The 16,750-nt window shown below is 41.8% G+C and overlaps 1 protein-coding gene across 31 annotated transcripts in view; it reads right to left on the reverse strand.

The window, feature by feature from the left end:
- The window catches only part of Osbpl9 (oxysterol binding protein-like 9), a 142,762-nt gene that overhangs the window by 12,179 nt on the left and 113,833 nt on the right, over positions 1–16,750 (reverse strand). For 17 of the 31 annotated variants that reach the window (XM_087548190.1, XM_087548189.1, XM_087548188.1 and 14 more), the window contains 3 exon segments: positions 12,213–12,303; positions 11,149–11,253; positions 7,915–8,074 (listed from right to left, as the gene is read on the reverse strand). The exons of 5 other annotated variants lie outside the window; for them this stretch is intronic. In XM_087548190.1, the coding sequence (XP_087404316.1) occupies positions 7,915–8,074; positions 11,149–11,253; positions 12,213–12,303 (356 nt within the window). 31 annotated transcript variants of the gene reach the window in all.

Below are 16,750 nucleotides of genomic sequence, written 5' to 3' on the forward strand. Positions count from 1 at the left end.
TAACTCTGTTGTTGTTTTTTGATCTTTAAGAGCCTTGACTACATCACAGCAGAAATGATCAGCAGGTGCTCAGCACTGCTGGCCTCCCACCAAGGCCCCCCACCAAGGCCTCCCCCAATGGCCGGCTCTACTCAGCAGACGGTCTCAACCTCTGCTTCTATAGATCACCCAGAGCACACAGTCCGGGCTTCACCCCATTGTTAAACACCTAAGTATGAGAGACAAGTGAACAATGACATGTACCGGACACTTTTACCACCTAAAAATCTTCTGGCCTCTGATGAAATTAATATATTAAAAATTAAGATTAGAGTATGCATGTATCCTACATTAAATATAGTTGCCTAGGTAACCTTATTTCGATCTATTTTGCAAAAATCCTTGGTTTCCTGCTTTTTTGCTTATTTAGTGTTAATATACATCATAAGGGAATATCAAGCATATCTGACTCATTTTAAGATGGAATGAATTAAAGACCCAGGTAAGAAATTAAATTATTTTTACATAAAAGAACTGTATGAGAATTCTTGTCACAATATTTGGTTTTGGCATAACATCAAAATAGAATCAATCTTTTAAGCCAACTCAACTTTATACCAAATTTATATCAGATTTATACTAAATTAATCTTTAAACCCCAACTGCTATAAAACATGAGTTTTATTTTGATAAAATTCCAAAGGCTTGTGGTGCCTTTTCTCTTTACTAATGGTTGCAGAAGACTAGCTATGACACGTTGGACACTTTAGTGTCAAGGTGGAAACAAACAGAAGCACGGGATCAATTCCAGATCTTCCACAGCTCACCTCATTTAGAGCAAAGAACGGGGTCACGAACATTTGCTTCCATCCAAGCTCATAAGGAAACTAGTACAATGATGGAGCACTTACATGAAGCACGATCATTCTGAGAACACAGATGCAGAGAGCAGTGAAGGCCTGATGGCCCGTGGCTGCAACGCAGAGGGGTTTTCTGAATCAGGCACGTCTAGCATGCCCAGAACCACTGTCTTCTGATGTACAGACATGGAACCACACTGGCCAATTATATGGTCTATGTGTTCCCAAGGAGTGGGTGACAAAAAGGAAAGGGTGCGGGCTCTGGAACACCCTTCCATTCAAGATACAGAGAAATACACAAGGACTTGACCTGAGTTAGAAAACTTCAGGCAGCAGCCAGTGACAGGTGTCACAACTCAAAGTCCAGATGACAGGCAACGGGGAACATGAATACCCTATTCAATCAGGGCCAGGCTTTGAGACAATGTGGACGCTAGCCTGCATACCAGTTTGAGAGTATTTAAAGCCACATCACAAACAAACAGAGCGAAGAACCTAGGTTGGCCCAAAGTACCCATACTCTTCATGAGTTTCAGACCCAAGCTGAGGATATCCAAGGAGAGCATAGCACAGAGAGGGAGGAGAGGAGCTCAGGATGTTAGACTGACACAGGGCTTACATTTGTGCCATTTCAAATGGGAGATTCGTGCACTGTGTATTAGGGGGCAGGAAATAGAGAATAGAGAGGGAACCAGAAAGAGGAAAGAGGGCAGGGCCTAAACTGTACGGATGGTTCTGTAGACACGCCCGTGACCGAGTTAATCACGAATATGTCAAGAATAAACTTAAACTAGACCACAAACCTTGGGTGACATTGTGAAGAGTTTATCATGGATGACTAACGTTCCCTTTAGAGGACTTTGGCAGAAAGATGGGTAAATCTTAAATCTATTGATTGACAAAAGACATTTAATCCTCTTACATTTAGAGTGATAGCTAAAGTTGGGCTGGTGGGGTGGCTTAGTGTCTGCAAACCTGATGATCTGAGTTCAATCCTAGGACATGCACAGTGAAAAAAGAAAATTGACTCCTGAAAGTTGTTCTCTGACTCCCACAGCTAACTGTGGTACAGCCCCCCAGACACAAAATGTAGTAAGAAATTTAAAAGAAAATAGCTAGTGTTTAAGAGAATCTTTAAATTCTGTTTAAATATAAAACAGCTGAACCTTTAAAGAAGAAAATCAAGTTTTTACTTTGGAATTCTTTTCTAAATGGTTGTTGCTAAACCTGTCATGCAAGCACTAATTAAGGCACACCGCTTTTTGTTTGATTTTGTTGAGTGATCTCTTTCTCCAACCCTAGGCAAAGATGAGTACGTTAGATTTTTAAAAATTTATAATTTTTTGGGAAAGTAATGACTTCTCAATAGTTTATGACACAACATGCAACACTAAGCACCATTACTTTGTCCATTTGTGGTGTCCCCAGCCCTTGGGCCTTGCCACATAGCCTGTACGCTGTACGGTGTCCAAAACCCTTGTCCCAGCCCCACTATCTCCCACACATAGCTCTGGAGAGCACAGCGTGCACAGCAGCCCAAGCAGGTCTAATCATTTGTCCCATTCACACGAATTCTTACTAACACTGAACTGGAACCATCATCCTCCATCCAAAATCAACACTGAGTGTCTGAAAACTGACCAACTAGTTCCCCATACATTGTATGAAATTACCCAACCAAACTGAACCAAAGTTCCACTCAACAGGGGCAGCCGGGAATCTCACACCAGATACATAGCGGAGGAAAGAAGTCCACATGCCCAGGTCTCAACACAAAACATAAACAATACAAAGGGCCAAATGGTATATATCCCCTGGATCTACCAGTCCTACAGAAGAAATGCTCTCCAATGAGAATTACCTAGGCGAACCCTAAGGCACAGAACTTAAAAGAATAATCATGGGCTTCATCAAAGAATTCAAGGAGTTTAATGAAGATACAAATAGCTCAATGAACTTCAGGAGAATAGCAACAAAGTGATGCCCAAGGAAACACAAACATTGGGAGAAGGAAATAAGACTCGATGTACTGAAGAGAGAGCCCAGGTAAAAATAAAGATGGAGTCGAAAACCCCAACGACCCGATGAGAAAACTCAGGGGAAAGCCATACAATAGAATGGAGCAAGGGTAAGGCAGACTGGCCGGAACTGGAGATTAACTAGAGGAATCAGGGCATGCGGACAAAGAATATGAAAAGTTGAACATAAGAGCATGTAGGGACTGTGAGATGAGATGTGTCTAGAGAGACGGCTCACAGGTCAAGCCTGGAGTAGCCAAGAGCTGTCTGACTGGACTTACCACCCACTCAATTGTGAATTCACTTCTGATGCTGTATACCTAGACAACTCCCTGGCCAGCAAGGCCAGGGAGCCGAGGAGAACCTACCCCTGCTGCTTCCCCAAACCACCATACTGTCTGACTGCATTCTAAAAGCATATCCTTATAAATAAAGAGAAGGGCAGCTCCCACTCACATCACAAAGTGTCACTTTGTAGTAGACAGACAGCCTTACAGAAAAGCCTTACAGAAAGCAAGAGACCTTGGGGTTCCCCCCTTGGGGCTGGGGCAGAAAGATTTTTAAGAGTCAGAGAACCAGGATGTGTGTTGCAAAATTGTCTTATCTCAATAGCATGGCTACCTAATAAGCCTTAACAGTGATGATAACACCAGTTGACATGCCAATGTGGATGGAGGAAATCCAACGGGGACTCCTCTAGATGAAGAGACATAAGTAATTAATAATTACCAAGAGAAGGAGTTCAACTCTTCTCCAAGAAGACCCCCCCCCAGTGCTTATCCAACACCATGACCAGCCTTACGTACAGAGCAACAAATGAACTCAGTAGGCTGTACTTACATATTTACTCATATATATGTAATTATATATGTGTGAAGAAACTATTAAAAAAAAAGGTCATGAATTTGAGAAAGGGAAAATGTAAAAACAGTAAACATGAAAAGAATTAAAGGAGGAGAGGGATTAGCAGAGACAGAGCAAGAGAAAGAGAAGAGCCCACCATGTAAAGCCAACTCCTTCCGTTCATCTGGCTCCTGCCCCTCCTCCTGACTCTCTCTCCGGTGTTCATTTATACCACATGTAAGTTACTTTTCCTCAACTTCAAAAGCTGAATTTCCCACACTGACACGAATCAGGAGCCAACAGTGGGTCTACTGTGAGTCAGTACAGCAGATGAATGCTAGTTCTTATTTCGTGTGCATTCTTAAAAACAACAAACTAAGTCTCACACACAATCCTCCCCCCTTTCCTTTCCTTCCCCTTCCCCCTTCTCTTTCCTTCCCTTCCCTTCCCTTTCCTTTCCTTCCTCCTCCTTTCTCTTGCCTCCTCCTCCTCCTCTTCTTTTTGGTTTTCCAAGACAGGATTTCTCTGTGTAGCCTTGGCTGTCCGAGAACTTTGTAGACCAGGCTGAACTCAGAGATCTGCCTGCCTCTATCACCTGAGTGCTGGGATTAAAGACGTGTGCCACCACTACTTGGCACTACATACAGTGCTTACTGAAAGAAAGAAAGAACTTTCAGTCCCTAAGGCTTGGCTGACAGACAGCTTACAGTTCACATATAATCTGTCCCAGGTTTATTTTACCACACAAAACAAAACCTAAGTTCCAACAATTGCACCAACTTCCAAGAGCAGGAAAAATGTCCAGCAAGAACAAAGCTGAGCATCTCTCTGAGAAGCACAAGTGAAGTGAATGCCTTGTCTGAGCGCAAGTCTGACTTACATTGTTCTCATGTGAATATTCACGATGACTCATCCATACTGAACTTATTATTATCCCCATTTTACCAATGGGGAAACTGAGAATTGCACAGGAAAAGAAAGTTGGCCAAGGTCATCCAACAAAACTGATTCAGAATTCAATGCATCTGAGGTTCTAGAATTCAGACACCTGAGCCATAGCAACCTGCCTGTGCGGAGGCCGATAAGCCTTTTACTCATCAGCTAACATGTAAGTGTGGCTGAAAGCCTTCTCTGTACAAGGCTACATACCTAGCTTTCATTCAGTGCACTTCAGACGTTTTCCAGTGAGGAAAACCTATCAGCGGGATCTGTCAAACCTTCCTGCTCAGTATCTCCCCTCCATCCCCAGGGACCACCCCGGGGAAGGTCACCTGAGCTGCTTAGCTGAATACCAGATTTTGTCTCCTCTTTCTACCTATGGTTTAACCTTTCCTTGATACTACACGATCTTGGGCATCTAAAATGCAGACATGGCCAGCAGCTGCCAACATTCATGGGAAGATGTTCAAAATTCCTAAAAGCTTAACAAATAAAACAGCATGTCTTGCACGCCAGTCACATTACATACATAAATAAAGCACTCTGCCCTCCATGCCTTGGGGTGGGGATAGGAGTGCAAAAGATTTTTTGTAACAACTGAAGTCTAACTAAAATTGACAGCTATCAATAACTGAACATAGTAGTATAATAATAGGAATTTTCTACAGTAGAAAAATGCCTAGCAACGCAAAGGAAATGAGCTGGTGACGCATCAATTCAAGGTTAGCACGAGGGAGCCTCACAGTGCAGTGCTGTGTAAAAGGAAGCAGTGTTTGCTGTGTGACCAAGAAACACAACATTCTTGTCCTTTTCATTGTTACTGCTTCCTGCCGCACCCCAGGGCTGGGTTTAATGCATGCCAGGCAAGCACTTACCCACTGAGCTACACCTCAGTCCTAGTGACAGAAAAGAGATGAGTGGTTGCTTGTGGATGAGAAGACATGTGCTGGGAGAAAGGACAAAGGGACACAAGAGAACTCTGAAATGGCTGTGCTCCTGAGACTGTGTTGATGGTTTGAAGTAAACAAATGTGCATGCAACTGTATTGACTATGCCTTTGCAAAAAAAAAAAAAAAAAAAAAAAAAAAAAAAAAAAAAAAAAAACAAGACACCCAAGAGAAACATGATGAGCAGACCAATGCCATGCACAAAGCAGGGTTTCTCATTACTGCTTCTTAAAATGAAGGGGAACATCTGGAACAGACTTTTACTTGTAATTCCCAGCCTTCTCCATCCTGACCCTGACACTGGAAAACTCTCTCTCTATTGGTGGTTTTTGTTTGTTTGCTTGCTTTTTGTCTTTGCTTGTATTGTATTAGTCCTTATTCATAACAATTCATATGGGCAGTGGGTATAACTAAGTAGTTAAGTAAATGCTTCTCACCCACAAGGCCAAGAGCTCAATTTCCATCACTAGACAGCAACAATGAACCCCAAACAAAACAAGAACTGAAGTGTGAACTGTAAAAAGTGTGCTCGCTTCTGCTTATATAACTGTTTTAATCCAGCATCCATCCCCCACTAGGTACTTAGTAGTTTGTTTTCTCCCAGTGTTTAAGTATAAACAAGAAAAATGTGTTTTCCCCTCTTTCCACAAAAGGTAGTTAGTAAACTAAATGCAGCTCCTGCCTGACTTCGCACGTAGGTGCACTGTGGAGTATGTAGGCCTGCAACACTGTGGAGGTCTCACCAGTCATTAACTGTTACTTTTGTTTGTTTGAGACAGGGTTTCATTACATCGTCCTAGCTACCCTGGAACTTGCTACACAGAGCAGCCTGCCTGGAATTCAGACAGATTGGCCTGCGTCTGCCTCCTGGGTGCTGAGGTTAAAGGTATGCACAGCGGCCACACTCCAGGCTACTTTGAAAAGGTGCAGAGAATCCGACCGAGTAGGCATGATTATTGCTGTTCATAGTCATACTAGTCATTCTTCAGATTCCTCATACTCACATCCCCTCCAAAACACAGCAGGTCACCAGTGATGCCTGCCTTTTCAGTGCTTCACAGTATTGCTAATGCAGTAACTCAGATGTGGGCCGGTTCGTCCACGTCATGTCATGATCTGACCTGCGGAGCCTGTCCATGGATGCTTCGAATTCCATCATACAAACTGAAGACCCTCTAGGCAATGGTGAGCACAGGGCTAACAGGTAAGGAAGCAGTGCTGCCAACTGTTCCCAGGATTGCGTGTCAGTTTGCTACAAACAGGCTCTCCCTCTGAGGAGAAGCCACTCCACCTCCACATCTTTTTTAACAGGGTTCAGTTTGTCCTTTCCTCTTCTTGTCCCCAATTCTGTTCTCTAACTTAACCTCATCACACCTTAGAATAACATTCTCTCTTCTCTTGGAACTCTCCCCTAGCTCAACACCTGCATGTGTCCCATGGTTTCCTGTACATGACCACAATGTATGCCATGGTGCGAACATTTAAGTGGAAGCTTATGTATTCTACATGTATGCATGATCCTCCTGAGCAGAAGAGGGCATTGGATTCCCTGGAACTGAAGTTACAGGCAGATGTAAGCTGCCATGTGGGTGCTAGGAATTGAACATGGATCCTCTGGAGCCAGTGCTCTTAACCCCCGAGCTCTCTTTCCAACTCTGTTCCTAAATTCTAATGCTGAAACTTGAGTTGCCAATGTGGCAGTACTAAGAGGTATAGCCTTTGAGTGACAATCAAGTCAGGAGATAACAACTCTGCTATACAGAATTAGAGGCTCTAGAGATCTGCTTTGTTTTCCACCACAAGAAAACATTACCAGATGGTGTCACCTGTGAAACAGAAAGCAGGCCTCCTAACAAGCAAATAAATCTGCCAGCATCCGGATTTTGGGCTGCACTATGAGAAATAAAATCCTATTATTTATAAGCTTCCAGTCTATAATCAATCAAAAAGGCTAAGACATCATACCATGCATCATGTGTGTGTGGTGTGTGTGTAGTTTATTTCCCCCAACAAACTGAGTTATTTTCTATCATTCCTCCACCCAATAAAATTCCAGCTTAAGTTGTCAAATACCCTCATTCCTATCCAAACATATACAACGTGACTCTTTCCAGATAGCAGTGCCACTAGAGGAATATACAGAGCTAATCTAACATTACCATAGCAGATGCTATTCATTCAGTTTATAGTATTAACTCAGGAGTACAAGTCAAAACTGTCACAGAACTGACTTTGCTCAATGAGCCTTTAGGAGGCAGTGTGTCACTGCCAGCAGTCTGCGGACCACATCCTTTAAAATCTGAATGCATACATCATCCACATACTTACTCTATCAAGCGCTTTGGGGATGAGCCACTTTGATGGAATTCATCAGCATCATAGAACTCATCTTCACTGCTAGAGTAAGAGAACTCTGGGACTGTATTTGGAGACAAGTTGACATGGCTGGGAGGAGTTAGACTGCTGCTAGGTGGTGAATTCCCACTGCCTAGGAGTCAAAAGTTTTCAATTAGGGAAAACAGTGTAATTAGGGAGATGGGCCCACAACAGACCTTTCTAAAGTCAAGACTGAGTTTGGTCAACTGATAAAATTCTCACCCTATTTTTTAACCAACAGTTAAATCAGACAATGAAAATAAGAAGGCCAATTGTGCTACAGAATGGGGACACGGCCTTTTTAATCTCTATTCATTTTACAGCAGTTAACAGATTCCAGGGATTCAGACATACTAAAAAAATGTTCTCCCACTGAGTGATCTCCACTGAGCAAGAGCACCCACAGCCGGGACACAACCTTTTAAGCAAATGGGAATAAACTCTCTATCCCCACTCTGTAATTTAAGATGAACTTGTGTTCCGTAGTAGAAAGGGAGGCAGTTGTTCTGCTTGCACACGTGCTGCTGTTTGGCATCCTACAACAGACACCAGCCCCAGCGGGAGCCATGGCTCTTTATACCATACACTTAGATACCAACAGCAGTGGAGATGCAAGACTGCACGACTGCGAGATACTGCCTGGACAGCGTGCATAGTCAGTCTTCAAGCCACTGGTCATAGAAAACGGAAAATGTTTCCACAAGGTCCTGGGTACACAGCACCCAAGTCCTTCCTAAAGTCAGGTGCATATGGGTCAGAGCAGAGATAAAACAGAGCTACTAAAGGAAGCATGCAGGAAAGGAAGACCACAAGAGCATCTTCTAACAACGGAATCTAACTAAAGAAGGCAGAACTAATGGACAGCCAGAGGAAAGACTATCATCTGGTCTCTGCATATCTGCTATGCTGTCCAGTAATGAGTGAGAACAAACAAACGTCCAGGAAGGGAGACTCGCTTACTTAAGACTGTCTGACGGCTGTCATGTGGATCTATCACAGATGCCCAGTGGACACTGAGGTTCAGTATTGCTACCAATCAAAAGGCAAGGAACCCAGGCATGATGGTGCATGCCTTTGCTCCTAGCACTTGGAAGGCAGAGGTGGACATCTCTCTGAAGTCAAGGCCAGTCTACACAGCTAGTTATGGGCCACCCACAACTACAGAGAGAAATCCAATCAAAAACAACAGCTAATAAGAAAAACAAAGATAGCGGTAACAGAAGCAATGAAGATCTACCTCTAGACCTTTAGCCTGTTCTTGCATCTTGGTTAAGTCAATAAAATAAACCAACCAGCTCTCCTATGTACCAGGTTCACAAAGATCCCTTTTAGGCAAAATGGCTTGTTCCCTAAAGTAAAGCTTACTGTAAAAATTCCAAAGGCAACTTGCTTTGCCAAATAACTAAATTCTCTCTGTTCCTCAAAAGCAAAAAAAAGAAAGGACCTAAGAAACTGGTGGAACAGGAAAAACAGACCATGAATCACAACAATTAACAGGCAAATTGTGTTTGTGACCACACAGTGGAAAACAGAAGAAAATGGATGCGAATGTAAACTACAAGCCCAACGACTAAGACTTCATGTGACTTATTGTTAAGGAATGTTTCTATGCTAGAGAAGGAAAAAAGGGTGGAGAACATAGGGAAGTTAGAATGAAAACAAGACAGAAATCATTAACGTAGTTTTTTAATGTCCTTAAATCTATCTCTAAAATGTTAAGATACTTTATAGTACCTTTATCAGAAATGATTCTCAGAAGATAACCCTCACCCTCTGAAAATAATTTATATTAAAACTGGTTGACACAGAAATGTTCCTCACATTTTCATTTAATAACCAGTTTTACGTATCCCAAGAGGAGAAATTTTGGCCACTTTACAACTTGAACATAATTACATCATATAAAACAAATGAATAAACAAAGCTCACAGGCTATTCTCTTCCTTCTGTAGCCCTGTGGTCTGTAATTTAGTCTATGGATCAAGCTAGCCGCAGACATGCAGCAGTTCCTGCTCCAGTTTCCCGAGGCTGGCATGACAGGGACGCCAGAATTCACGAAACACAAAAGCCAAAAACCCTTAAACTCATTACTAAAATTACTTATTAGCATTTCCCAAGTAAAAGAACTACTGCTGACTCCTAGTTTTGATTCAAGTTTGAAAGGCATTCATGCTGTTAAATATGAAAAAGCCCAACTATAATTTACTCACTGCCCCAAGATTTAAGATGGGCTAAGGTCACATGATAATTTTTCACTGTTACATAGAAAAAGTTCCACCAAGGAAGTGTCTCTATACTGACAAGAAACATCAGGGTCACACCTGCTCACCAGGACCTATGTAGTTTTTAAACTTCCTTTATACTTCTGTTAACAAAGTCAAAGTTGTAAATTCATTTCCTTGAGTCTGGTTCTACAGTTAACAGGATGCAAATTTAATTAATTTCAAAAGAAATAAATCTAGTATCTAACATGGGTGTAGCCCTGTATATCAGAGAAAGGGTAAAGAAGACTATAAATAAAATGTAAATTAAAGTGTCAAATTTAATACTACAAAATTGACAAAAAGGAGACTGATAAATGTTTCCTAAAAAAGTACACGGGTCAAAGGTGAATCAGTGACTCATTGCCCTACTAAGAAAATACTGCAATCACCTACCTGTCAGTGGGCAAACTGCTAACAACCACCCAGGTGAATACAGACCAATGCTGTGGACCTAGCTGGGTAAGCAGGGGAGTTTTAGTCGTCTTTGCTGTGAGAGCCAGCCACAGAAGCCTACTGAGGTCAGGACAGAGTGGCAGTGCAGATGGACACACGTGCATGTCAACAGGGAGCATCGCCCGGCTTTCCCGCTCCCAGTCTTTGCAATCCTACACTGTCGGACTCCTTGTCCATGAGACTGTGTCAGTCTCAAGTGAGCAACTTACTTTCTAAAAAAGATTCAACCAGAAGCCCAAGTAGAGGGTACACAAACAAAGCCCTATATTAAAAAATTAAACTATAATTACTAATATTCTTGGCTCGATTACAAAGTACCCACTTTACGGAGGAACTGCAATTAAAAACTAAGCTATTGCCAGTGTCAGCCGCTATTACGGTTCCTTATCCTTCTCCCTACTGGGAGCCAAACACAAGTCTCACAGGTTAATGGAAAGTCGTAAGAAGGAAAGGTTACCCAGGTCTGTACCTGTACTATTTGGTGTTGGAGTCTGATGATGTCCCAAGGTAGCTAACACAGGTCCAACAGGCAGGGAGGACGGACGCTGCTCTGACTTACACAACTGAGCGGGTTCTGGATTTGAACATGTGCAATAAGTTAGAAGAGCAGTTCCACACACTCAACCACCTCAACAGTTTGGAATCTAAACTCCTCAGTATGAACTTTTCTACAGTGATTCCAATCCACGTTTCTCCTTATGACCTTCCGCTTCTCCAGAGTCCTGACACTCACTCTCAGCATCGGCTGAGCCAGCCAGGGCAGCCAGCACCCAGTACGGCAGTGCTGCTGAAACTCAAACCATGTAAGGTCAGAAACCAAGTCCACTTCCCCTCATTAATGCTAAGGAAAGGAAAACTCATTTTCTGAAGGAGTAAAAATTCATAAAAGACTTCATTGGTATCTTTATGAAGGACTTCACTTTATACAGCATAATCTCTGGCTTTACTGTCATTTGAGAACACAGAGACATATGGTGCAACTAACAGATTTTTGAGAAAAGACATCACTCAGCTCAGGTCAGCCTCAACTCTTGGGGATCCTCCTACCTCAGCCTCCCACATGCCGAGATCATAGGTATGAGCTGATATGCCTGGTTTTTGTTAATTTTATTTCCTTTAAATTGTATTAACTATTCTCCTCTCAACTAGTAGGAAGGCATCTTATACCTTATATAGATTCCCTTTCTCTTTGTCCACTATGGCAAAATATATTGTTCAGAATTATAGAGTACTCCACATTTACACATTACTGGGTTACACTTGACTAGGTCAGCAGTATCAATTGTTCCTGGTGTGTATGCATTCTGAGTCACAGAATCCTGCCCTACCAGTACACCTGCACCTTCACTGCTATGCTGCCTACCACCTCTGAAAAACAAAACTCCACCCTCTACATCAAAAACATTACTCCCCAAGACACATTCTTCTTCTTCCAGCTCACTTTCAGCTATATTATTTTCAAAATATATAGAAACTCTAGGATTATTGTGTTTGGTATCTATTACTCTGTGGAACATGGTCTGAATACTGTACCTGGAGGTAAGACAGTCTGGGAAGGCATTGTGCTGATCACAGGCTCCAAGGGACTAGGCTGGTATATTGCATCTACAGGATTAATAGTACTCTGAGATAAGAAACACAGCAGAGTTATTTTTAATTAGATGTTCTTTCATGCTGACCCACCCAAACAAATAAATTGCCACATTTCTAACAGCAAAATCCATAGGATAGCATTTAGGTAAGTTGGTCAAAATGCAAAGGGGAAATTTATTTTTTTATACAGAGGCGTAAGAGTTTCTCTCAATAGAGCATAGAAAGGAAGAAAACAATGATTTAGTCACTGTCCAGAGGAAGCTAAATGAAAAACCTGCAAAGCAAGAGAGCCAAACAACAACCTCAGCTCAACTCAGCACTCCCAGCTCTTACCTCACCACAGCACGTTACTGACACCGCAGCGGTCACCAGATGATGGTCTGCATCGTTTCAACCTCATCTCCTGCCCCAGCACTGTGCAGCACACAGCACCACACATCACGTCTAATTATGGCACCTGGCTATACACTCTACCATGTGCTTGCCTTGGATTGGGTATGTGAAGAAGTCTTGGTTGAGGACATTTTGGGGGTGGGTGCTTAAAACATGTAATAGCAATGTTAGGGCAAGAACAAAAATGTAGATTTCTCTGATTCCAAATAAAGAAATTATTCTGACAGCATGATGTACCTTAAACCAAAATGCCACAGCAACTCACATTGTTCTTTAAAGGGCAGTCTGGATGAATTTATGATGATCAATTAACTGGAATGATTGATTTTGAGACCGGGTGTTGATCTGTGGCCTAGGCTGGCCTGGGACTCGTATTTTTCTGCCTTAGCTCCCTCTTCATGCTCTGAATATAGAGGTTTGCTAGTGTGCATGGCCTAAAAGAGGTCTTGACTACTCAATGATCCCCAAATGTATCCACAAAACCTTAAAAACACTTAGAAACATAAACTGAGACCATGGTAAAGGCATTTCTTTTTTTTTTTAGTATTGTCATTTACTGTCTAAGTTATTTTCAGGATATCAAAAGCCTTCCCTATTTTAAAAAGCGATTCAATCTGACTTTCTTAAATTAAATATTTGATTCTAGTTACCATAGATATTAACTGAAACCAAAGGACAATTACAAATACCATCATGAAAACAACGCTTAATAAGCAAGTATCTAGTAAGTGAGTTAGGGAATGTACTGACACAGAGACCTAAGCCTCTCGGGACCTCAGTGCCCCCCAAACGCTGTGGATAGAAACAAGAGCCTGGATGCTAAAGCCACTGTTGCAGGGGTTCTCAACCTGTGGGTCATGACATCTTGGGAGATGGCTATCTCCAAAAAATAGTTACATTACAATTCGTGATAGTAGCAAAATTACAGTTATGACACAGCAACAAAAAATAAGTTTATGGTTGGGGTCACCACAGCACAAGGAACTATATTAAAAGGTTGTAGCACTAGGAAGGCAGAGAACCACTGCACTAACGGCTTTGTGATGATTACTTTATGATTCTATGTTCAAATCTGGAGTAAGTCCTAGTAACTTAGGAAGCCCTGACAAGCCTTGCAGCTGCTCTGAGAATGAACTGGTCCCTGGGGTGGCACAAAGGCAGGAGCACAAAGGACTGGGCTGCAGCTGAGTGGCGGAGTACTCTCCTAGCATGCATGAGGCCCAGGCTTGCCCCTGACTGTAACCGAAACTTAGACAAAGGAAAAGTTCCTTCACTAATACTGATTCACATGGATGGAAATGGATTCTGTTTCCCATTGAAGAGTCTAAGAAATAGCTTTAAGATCAGGAACTGAAATTCAACTTTTTAGATGAACTCTTTCTTCCAGGTGAAATATTGTAATATTAGGCTTGTCAAATGAACAAATTTTACAAAAGCCTTTAAACTACTTTGCATTACAAAAAAATCATTGAAATTTAGTCTAATCCATTGGCACTGGCTTATAATCCCAGCTACTTGGACAATGAAGGCAGGTGGATCCCAAGCTCAAGGCCTATAAGAGCTCACAGAATGAGTTCAAGAAGGACTTAAGCGAGGTCCTGTTCTAAAATAAAAAGTAGAAACAACTGCTGGGGAGCCCAGCCCGGTGGTAGAGAGCTTATCTACATATGTAAAGCCCTAGGTTCAATCCCCAGTACCACAAAAATAAAAATAAATTGGATTTCTAAAAAGTAGGAGAAGTCGGTGTTTCGGACTGAGCTCCTTACGCTAGGCCTCAGGTGGAGCGAGCCAGGCTCAGGGCCACCCAACCAAACCCAAATGACAAGGAAACAGGCAGATGCTGAGCCAGGCCACCTCCTCCTCTTCAGAGAAATTCAAGTCTGCCTGAGTCTGCTTTGATCAGATTAAAAGAACACAAACTCGAGGTTGTAATCTGTGTTGTCTGTGTGCATATCATCTTACAAAACTCACTATGTCTGACACTGTCCAGTAGTGCGCATCCTTCTTAAACGAAGCAGAGGCTCCAAAGTCCACGACTCACAGACGAACTAACTAGTTTGTTGTACTTTTGTCTGTTTGACAGCCTACAGATTAAAAGTATACACCTTTTCTTGTTTTGATGGAATAAGAGTTGCCTATGTTTATCATAAGATACTTGTCAATTTCAGCTTTAAAAAAAGCCATTCTACACCTTCCTTCTGAAAGGATGTTTATACAAGTAATCCTCAGCTGTAATCTGTTGGGACATTAGTGAATCCATGCCAAAACAATGTGTAAATAAAATATGCAAAATGTGCATAGCTACTGAATGTGTCTGTTGTACCTTACAACAACTCACAGAAGTAAAACCCTCAGGTTTGTATACATGACAGTGCTAAGACTGGAGTAGTTGAATAACTTGTCTAGAACTCAGGCGGTGAGTGGCAGGATTACTGCACAGGTCCCAACATTCTAGCTCTCAGCCTGTATCACCAGGTTCAGTCTTCTAAAACTTTTATGCAAAAGGACTACAATTTCAGAGCAAATGTTTCAAACTAGTTTTCTACAAGTTTAAATTTTTGAACCCTCCTAATATTCTTAAATTGCAAAAGATCAAATGTGTGTGGACTGCTTTATAAAACCCTGCATCTTTTTATAAACATGAATTTGCCTTTGAGGGAAAAGGGATTCAAACCAAAACTTGTTTTGTATAAGTGTATTCTTTGGGAACTAGAACACACCCTCCTGCCCCACAAGGCTACCTCAGAAAGAGAGATCACCCTCCAGTACATTTGTACTCTGTACTGTAGTGGATCATACTTCCAGGGTTGATACTTTGAGTAGAGGAAGAAAAATCCCAATATATTTAATCTGTATTTCAAAGATATCCATTTTTCTTCTGTCTAAAAGAAGATTTTTTAATTTATTTTTTAAAATTTTATGTATATTAGTGTTTTACTTGCATGCATGAGGGAGTTAAACCCTGCAATAGGAGATAAAGACAGTTGTAAGCTGCCATGTGGGTGCTGTGAATTGAACCTGGATCCTATGAAGAACAGTTAGTGCTTTTGACCATCTCTCCAGCCCCTAAAAAATTTTTTCTTAAAACTCATACATAATAAACTCGTTTCCTATTTCAAACTAGATGCAAAGTCAAACAGCTCACTCCTCCCCTGGCACGATAAGGTTGTCACAGTTCTAGTGTGTCATCTCTGGACCTTAGACAGGCTGACACTGAGTTTCAGGATAAAAGAAGCTGCTTACTGTTTGAAGAATAGTTTCTGCTTCTCTCTTGAGACATCTCTTGTAGCCTGGGCTAGCCTCAGACTCCCTAATGTAGCTGATGAACTCTGATCCCCCTGCCTCTGGTTCCTGAAAGCTATTATTATAGGTGTCATCATTATATCTAGATGATGTGGTGCACGGGGAAAAAAAATCAAACCCAGGCTTCATGCATGCTAAGCAAGACCTCCTAACTGAACTTATCCACAGCTCTGCTTTAGAACAGTCAGCAGAAGTCACTAAAACTATTAAAGTACAGATCTTCACTTGTCTTTGTGTGCATAAAGAGTGAGTGTCTCTGTGTGTGCACACATCTGCTCTGTGCACACTGGCTACATTCATTCCTCTATCACTTGGTCTCTCCCCTACTCCCAGCACCAGGCTATAGGTGCATGGCACCATGCCTGGATTTTAGGTGGGTGTGGTGAATCCAAACTCTGGTCCTCATGCCTTTGTAGCAGGCCCAACTGAGTCATCTCCCCAACCTTCCAACTGTAAGTCATGAAAACCTTTGATTACCAGCTGAGAAATCTGGCCATAAAATTTTCTTATTTATAGATGAAATGTTAAAGAGTAATAGACGGATAAATGCTGAAGAAAGAATATGTCCAAGAATCCATGTTACCTGTTCTACCAAGAATACACTATGCACCATTATACTAATAACAAATATACAGCCTAAACAGGAAACAGGAGGGAACATATAAATATAAACATGTAATAGACGAAGGATCATTTTGACATTGTGCACACTCCCTTTCATCTGAGACAATGTTTCATAAGAAATGCAGCGTAGAGACGAGTCGTGAAGCTAATTAACCCTT

Source organism: Rattus norvegicus, chromosome 5, assembly GCF_021556685.1.
Source record: "Rattus norvegicus strain SHRSP/BbbUtx chromosome 5, alternate assembly SHRSP_T2T, whole genome shotgun sequence".
NCBI classification, from domain to species: Eukaryota; Metazoa; Chordata; class Mammalia; order Rodentia; family Muridae; genus Rattus; species Rattus norvegicus.